We start from the raw sequence: 7,612 nt of genomic DNA on the forward strand, positions 1-7,612 counted from the left end.
TGACAGCTAACAATAACAATAATAAGCCATCCATCAGAAAGACAAGATAGGACTGGACATTATTTGCCTGGATTCATCTTAAAATCACTACCACACAGCAGAGGTTAGGTTACAGAAATAAAATGTTTGCTTGTGTTTAAGTGTTCCAGGCAATTTACTGTTAGAATGCAAATATGTTGCCAGCTATGTGCATGTGGTTTTCATAAATTCATTTACAGAAAATGACTCGCAACTGACACCTTTCTTTCATTAGCAATGTACATGAATGAATCAGGAGCCATTCCATTCAATTTCAGTTGATTGAAATATCATTAAAAAAAGAATGCAACCATCCTGACAAGATGACTTCACATTTCACGAGCATTACATTCAATGTGTACTGAGCTAGAAAGAGAGTCCTCTGGTATTGACAATTGTGTTTCCTGTGTAATGGCAGTGAATGAGTAAGTTGTTTGGTGACTTAATAAATAGAAATTTGCGTTCACCCCCGTATCGGACGTTGAAACAAAAATGACAGCTTGTATACCATTGATTTGTCTGCCGCATTTAAAGGATACTTTCTGTCCTGTTTTCCAGCCTGTCAGTGCAGTCATGTGGGGAATAACTGCGACACTAACACAGGACAGTGTATCTGTCCTCCAAACACTATTGGTGAGAGGTGCGACTACTGTGCTCCCAACCACTGGGGCCATGATATTGTAACTGGATGCAAGGTAGGCTGGGAACTAGATTTACAAAATAGCAGTTGGGTTTGTGTATTAAGTGTAACCTACAGTTTGTGTAGTAACATATATATATATATATATATACATCATACTCTTATTATCACAGTGCTTGTTTACACAGCCTTCTGTCTGTTTTTACTGCTCTATCATTCCCATTTCCTCTGCCTTTCTGTTTTGTAACACAACTTTGTTCAAAGGGTTTGAGAAGCAATTGTTCTGATCTAAAATGATCACAGCAAAGGGCCGCCAGGCAGCAAAAACAGGAAACTAAAGGAAGTGGCAATCGTACATTAGCAATTAGAGGCTTGAACATGAAGTCCCAGTTTAACAGCAGATTGATCCAGCAGCGCTCGTCAGGACAACAAAGAGGGACACAACAGATCTTGGTACCAAACAAACATAAAGGTGCAAAAGGTTCCAAAGACAACGAAACAAAGTAGAACACAGCAAAGCAGAAAGGAACAACATAACAAACGAACAACAATTCATCAGAATGAAACAGCAAAATAATTTTGAACACTTGATGAAAAGCCATATTGAACAGCAATAAATAAAATGTCTATGAAAGTCAATGTCAGTCTTGTGTGTAGCACATAACAGTTATAATGTAGCACATAACAGTTATAACATTTTTCAATTTTAATACCAGCCAATGTTGTTCAACGATTGTTTTTTAGTAAGATTGATATGCTACCACTGCAGTTTAGTGTGAGAAGGGGAATCTTTTTAAGTGATCTCACTCACTTCAGTTATTCATACTGTACATGTACCTCCTCATGTTTAATATTTGGACATCAGCTATCCTGATTCAAAGCTCAATTAAGATCTCTGAGCTTCAGGCTTGCAAACAGATATCTTACCTCATAGAAGTCACATAAAACTCTACACTCATATGACAATATTCAGTTGTACGTCTTGGAAACTCTTCAGGTTTAACCGCGTCTGCACTAAGGAACAAAGAAGAATATTTGCATTGTACTTGATGAAGAAAAAAAAGGTTTCTGTTGATGTCTGAACGAAGCTCAGTTTTAGTCATTTAGACGTATACGGGCAACATAAATAATCTCTGTTTTTGTGTTTGCGTTTGTAGGCGTGTGGTTGCAGTGTGATCGGTTCAGTGACCCAGCAGTGTAACGTCAACACAGGCTGCTGCATGTGTCGCAACTCCTTCAGAGGAGAGAAATGCAACGAATGTCAAATTGGATACAGAGACTTTCCTCAGGTGAATGATCTGAATGACACTAACACTGCTATTATAACTGTTTTCACTGGAGAGACTCTCTGAGGGGATTCGATCATTGGGGGTTGATTGTCTGTGGGACAAGGGAGAGAAATTAGACATGACAGTGCTCTTATTTTGGATTTTATGAGCATAAAAGTCCTCGATAAATGGATGTGTTCCACGCCTGATTGGTGAAGCCTAATAGTGTTCTCACACCACTGGTTTTATTTCGCCCTGAAGTCATCTTTACACCAGAGACAAACTTTTCTGCAGCGCTGCAACTTATACTTCCTCCACAGCTTAAATTGAAGAGATGAATAACATGCTATACAAATCATAAATTGCCAGATATTGTCTACATGTGTAATTCAACAACACATGAGAATGGAACAACTCAAAATTGGTTCTGTTTTTAACAAAACAGATTCTGAAGAAACAGATCAACTTAAAAAGACACCATGTTAGTCAAAACTCCATTCAAGTCTTAGTTTGAAGGTAGCTTTCTTTCATTTTACTTTAAAAGGTTCATTAATACAATCAAGATGAAATGTCATATTTGGTGTTTGCTTCATTGTGTAGCTGTATTAAATATTAAATAATGAATAATACTAGTTTTTACACTGATGTGGAACTCAGTAGCTTCAGTCAAATGGGGGAAATAACTGGGTAAGTCTGTGTTTGCCGTTTGTCTGAACTTCAGTGATGTTTCGACTGACATAGGAATGGGAAGATGATGCCAACATTTTTATTTTGGAGTGAAGTTTAATGGTTTTGGTGAAGCATACAACTAGGACACACTCTGGTAGCTCCTCTCTCAGCCTGTCATATTGTTGATAACAGAAGCTTGGCCTTGTCTGCATTCACGTTTCCCACAGTGCACCCAGTGCGAGTGTAACGTCTCAGGATCGGACAGCCAGACCTGCGACCAGGAGAGAGAAGTGTGCGCCTGCGCGGATCGAACTGGAAAGTGTAGCTGCAAGGTACAGTGTACAGTCACACAAATACACACTTTCACTTGGTCCTCCCACAGGATGGGAGGATTCACCTTTCTGTCAATGCACTTCCAGTAGTTGTTTAAAGGGGACATATAATGAAAAACTTCCCTTTTCATTGCTTGTGTACATACATTTGGGTATTAGGAGTGCCGACCGACCCACAAACTGTGAGGCAATCCAGTCAGTTTGTTGTGGGCTGCCTAGATCCGAACATGTGTGATTCAAACCATTCGGCGCCCCTTCTTATGTCACATGCAGGCACATTAGAATATACAACACCCCCATGTCCACCGACGACTTGACAACTACCTATTGGAGGGGTGCACAATTTCTTTCTCTCAAGCCTTTTTCAGGAAGGGTCTTAAAGAGACAGGCACTAAAACGGAGTGTTTCAGACAGATAGTGACCACATGCATATTCAGACAGACAGTGTGAGAAGAATGTTGTGATTTTTTAACATTCAAGCCGATAAACATGTTCTAGTAGAAACCCCAAATACATATGAAGCTAAAAAAAAAGGCATGTTATGTCCTATTTTAGTTTAATTGACAAAGAAAAAGGTTTACACAGAAAAATGCACTATTGTCAAACTGATAGAAACATGCACATCTTACAACACACAGTTTGTTAAAGCATGTCACAAATTATACATATCTGTATTTGAAAACTGAGCTTGTGAGATGTAGTCTGTAAGGCTGTCAGTTTATCCATCCAGTGACTACGCTCTGCTGAACAGCTTTTACTTTTCAGAAAGTGCGCTGCGTCCTCCATTAGCTGGCACACACAAATAGATAGACTGATGCATACATTGTTGTCCTATGTTAAAATAAACATATAAAGTGTGTGTGTGTGGATGCCATCTCCTCGCTTATACCTTGTTGTTGTCATGATGCAAGCACACACAGTAACACACTAGTAAACTAAACAAAATAGAAAAGGACAACAACATATATAATTATTGGATGTTCATAGGCGTAAATATCATACATTGACACTCACACACACTCCCCTACGTACACACATACTGTAGAAGGCATATATTTCACACCTCGCATCCTCAGTGTGACAGGTTGGTCGTATATCCCACATGCACGCCTCTCATCAATAGTTTGCTGTCACAGCTCTCAAATACCCATATACACACGCACACACACACACGCACACACACGCACACACGCAAATACATGCACATATTCAATATATGGCACGCCTAGACTGGAGACACTTTTCATCTCTGCTGTCACTTGCTTATCACATTATCCAACATAGACAGCGACAAATGCTAAAACAAAATCGTATGTGCAAATACCAACACACACACATGCACACACCTGATTCATGGCCTGTAATGAGACTTCAGATCACTGGGTGTCATCTTCACTCTGAATAGTTTGACTGCCTGTCACTCAGACGATCGTTCCATCTACACCAGCCTCTTAGTTCATCAGTTATTTCAGCTGTATGTTCACGGTTATGCTGGTTCCCTTCTCTGTCGGTGTTTGTTTATGGCAGTATGTGACGTAGCTGCATATCCTTATGGCTTCACATTTACGGTGGCAAACATTAAGATGTGGCCCAAATGTTTGAGGTCTTCTTAACATGCAAGGATCTTATATAATATCATAATTTCTGTTGAAACGTTGATGGACAGAATAATGCCACTAATTGAGCAATTGTTTCAGTCATTTATCAAAATCCTTAACATACACTAATTCTTGCCTGTCAAATGTGAAGGTTTTCTCTATTTAATATGATCATAAGTTAAATAACTTTGGGTTTTGGACTGATGTCCTGAGACTTTATAAACTAAACCAAAAGATAATTAAATAAATTGATGATCATTAGTCGCTAGTAATAGTATAATGACCTCCTTGACATAACAAATAACAGTACTAATATTGACATTCTAGGTTCCTTCACAGGTTCTTGGTCCTTACTCACTAACCGGCAGAATGCTTTGACAGAACTCAACATTAATTGGATGATGTTTTGTTGACAGGACTGAGACTTTTCTTAGCAGAGAGAATCCTTAATATACAGACCTGTCCACAATCCCATTTCATACCAGTCCGCCCTCAGTTTATTTACTCAAAATGTAAACAATTCACTGCAGTGAGATAATAATGCGGAAAACATATTTTCTGTGTTTCATAGGATGGATGGATTTTAATATCTAAAATATGTGACGCAGTCCAAATGAAAGAAGTAGTTGTTATAACGTTGACAATATCACAACCATGTCAATGTCTAGGTGGCTATAAACAGGTGAATCAAATTTGATGTCAGAGAGTCACTTTTTCTGCTCGAGGACTTTCACTTGCAAAAACAAATAAGCCACCGCAGAAGTGCCAAAAACTGTGGTTCTGCAATTGCCGGCTTGAGGCTGGCTCCAAAAGTGAGTCAGTCCCCATTGATCTCCATGTTAAAAGGCCCAACGTCACACCAAAAATAAACATGGTCACGGTCACGATTATTCCCTTTAAAAACTGTGTGTGTGTGGGGGCGTGGGGGGTAATTTTAAATTAGCTTGGCTAGGACCTTATTCATTCTATGTCCTACTGAAGTGTCCTGAAGTGTATTTTTATTTATCCCAAAAGCACTACTGTAGGTGTGCTTGCCTGAAGCTCAATCTGCTTTCTGACCTCAACCAGTGAAGTAAAGGATTAGATGTTTTACAAAGTTACATTTAGTTTCTGTCACTGTATTGTATTTTTTTTCAGAATGATTTTAGTTCTCATCAGCTGAGTGGACTGTTTGCCTATTTTTGTTGTTTCAGGCAAATGTTGAAGGAGACAACTGTGACCGCTGTAAGATGGATACATTTGGGTTGTCAGTACGAAACCAGCTGGGCTGCAGCAACTGTTACTGTTACGGACTGACGCGCTCTTGCACAGAGGCACAAGGACTCATCAGGATGTGGGTGAGTAGACGTCTTAATTTGAACTTCTTTTCTGTCACTGTTATTGTTTAACAAAAATAGATGTAAGTATTCAAAAGAATAGGATTCAGTGACTCAAAGCTTTATTGTCTTTCATAAATGTTTCAGAAATCGACAAAGAATGACGTCACTGACTTCAAATAGAACATTAAATACATTTCTTAAATCCAACTTGTCCAAACCCTTTTGATAATATATAGAACAATATATTTAAAGAGTAGTTTCTGGTCTGGATCTTTATGTGTTATCTCCACACACTGTCTGTGCCAGCTTCCTTGCTGAGACGACACATTTGACAGCTGGCTGCCTACAACTGACTCTGCACTATGCCAAAGCTGTAAGCTTCATGTTCTTCATTAATCATTATGTATGGGTAATTAGAGGCTTGTTCAAATACTTACAGTTTATAGATCTCATTTCACTTGATTTCTGCCCAGTAGAAAGCGTTAGTCAGTTTTTTTGCAGCCTTCCTGGTGGCTGTCAGTAGGTGTGCCATGCTACAGATGTACAGAAGGTGGGAGGATGTTTCCAGAGATGAGACAGGTGTGCTGGGAATATTGGAATGTCTATTGCACAAACACAGTTAAGTGCCTTAAACATGGTTGAAATATTCAATCAGAAAAGTGTATTGGTTACATTTTGTGATGCATTTTACATAGTGTAGATTCAGGAGGAATTCTTAGCATCCTCAAAAACATCTAGAAGGAGGGAGAGACAAATAATACATAGACACAAAAAGCATATTGATATCATTCATAGTGTCTTACACTTTCCAAAGATATCATTATGTCTCAGATTGCAAAATAAACGTCCATAAATGTATCTGGAAATCCCAAAAAAATACACTTCATTACATTATAGTTGTCTGTACATCCGTGGGTAAATTTCAAATAGGAACCACAAATAGATAATTTAGCATACATTTGTTTACATTTTGGTGCCAATTTGTCAAATTGTAAAAACCGATGTAAAGAAACGGGTCTAAAAAGACAGCACCTTATATGCGCATTCCAACAGACCATTTATAGAGATTTTACACGTTCTCCTGATGGCTTTCTTTTTATTGATTGTTAACAATCGGCATTTGCTAATTTACACCAAATAGAAAGTAAAGCTAAGGCTGATGGCAATATATTTTTTTTTGGACTAAATGGCTGGTGTTTGAAGAAATATTCATCCTTAAGCCTAGTTCATGGTTCTCTACCTACGCCGTCGACGCGACGCAGTCGTTGAGCATTTGAAGTTCTGCGTCGAGGGAACGCGTTGCCTGCAATTAACCGCCATGCCGCCAGGGGTGTGGCTGTGTGGTTTCAGGGGTTATATAGGGGCCGAATCCTTTTTCTTCCGGTCACAGTAAACAGTAAACAATGGCGTCCAAGTTGGAGCGGCTGCATTTGGAGTTGGAGCTCATCAATATTGAAGAGCAAATGCTTATATTGCAAATGTTGAAGCGTAGGCGACAGAGAAGACGTTTGCGGAGGTGGTCTGTACGACCACTAAACCGGTCGAGACTGGGAAAAAGCAACTGCCGAAAATTACGTTCTGAGCGGACCAATCACAGCGCTTGCGGTCCGCGTCGACGCAACGCGTAGTTAGGATTTTTTGGAGGTGCGCGTCAGGCTACGGCGTAGGGGTCTGCGTCGACCTGACGAAGAAGCATAGATTAGGCTTTAGGTGGACATGAATGCCTGCATTGCGGCACTCCATCCAATAGTTATTGAGAAGAAAAGTC

General features: G+C 39.4%; 1 protein-coding gene across 1 annotated transcript in view; it reads left to right on the plus strand.

The window, feature by feature from the left end:
- Window positions 1-7,612, plus strand: part of lama2 (laminin, alpha 2) — a 177,849-nt gene that overhangs the window by 103,191 nt on the left and 67,046 nt on the right. Inside the window, exons 25-28 of the mRNA XM_079214692.1 lie at window positions 577-713; window positions 1,816-1,947; window positions 2,823-2,927; window positions 5,719-5,862. Of these exons, the coding sequence (XP_079070818.1) occupies window positions 577-713; window positions 1,816-1,947; window positions 2,823-2,927; window positions 5,719-5,862 (518 nt within the window). The remainder of the gene's footprint in view (window positions 1-576; window positions 714-1,815; window positions 1,948-2,822; window positions 2,928-5,718; window positions 5,863-7,612) is intronic.

The sequence above is a fragment of the Taurulus bubalis genome (assembly GCF_910589615.1).
Source record: "Taurulus bubalis genome assembly, chromosome: 3".
Lineage (NCBI taxonomy): Eukaryota > Metazoa > Chordata > Actinopteri > Perciformes > Cottidae > Taurulus > Taurulus bubalis.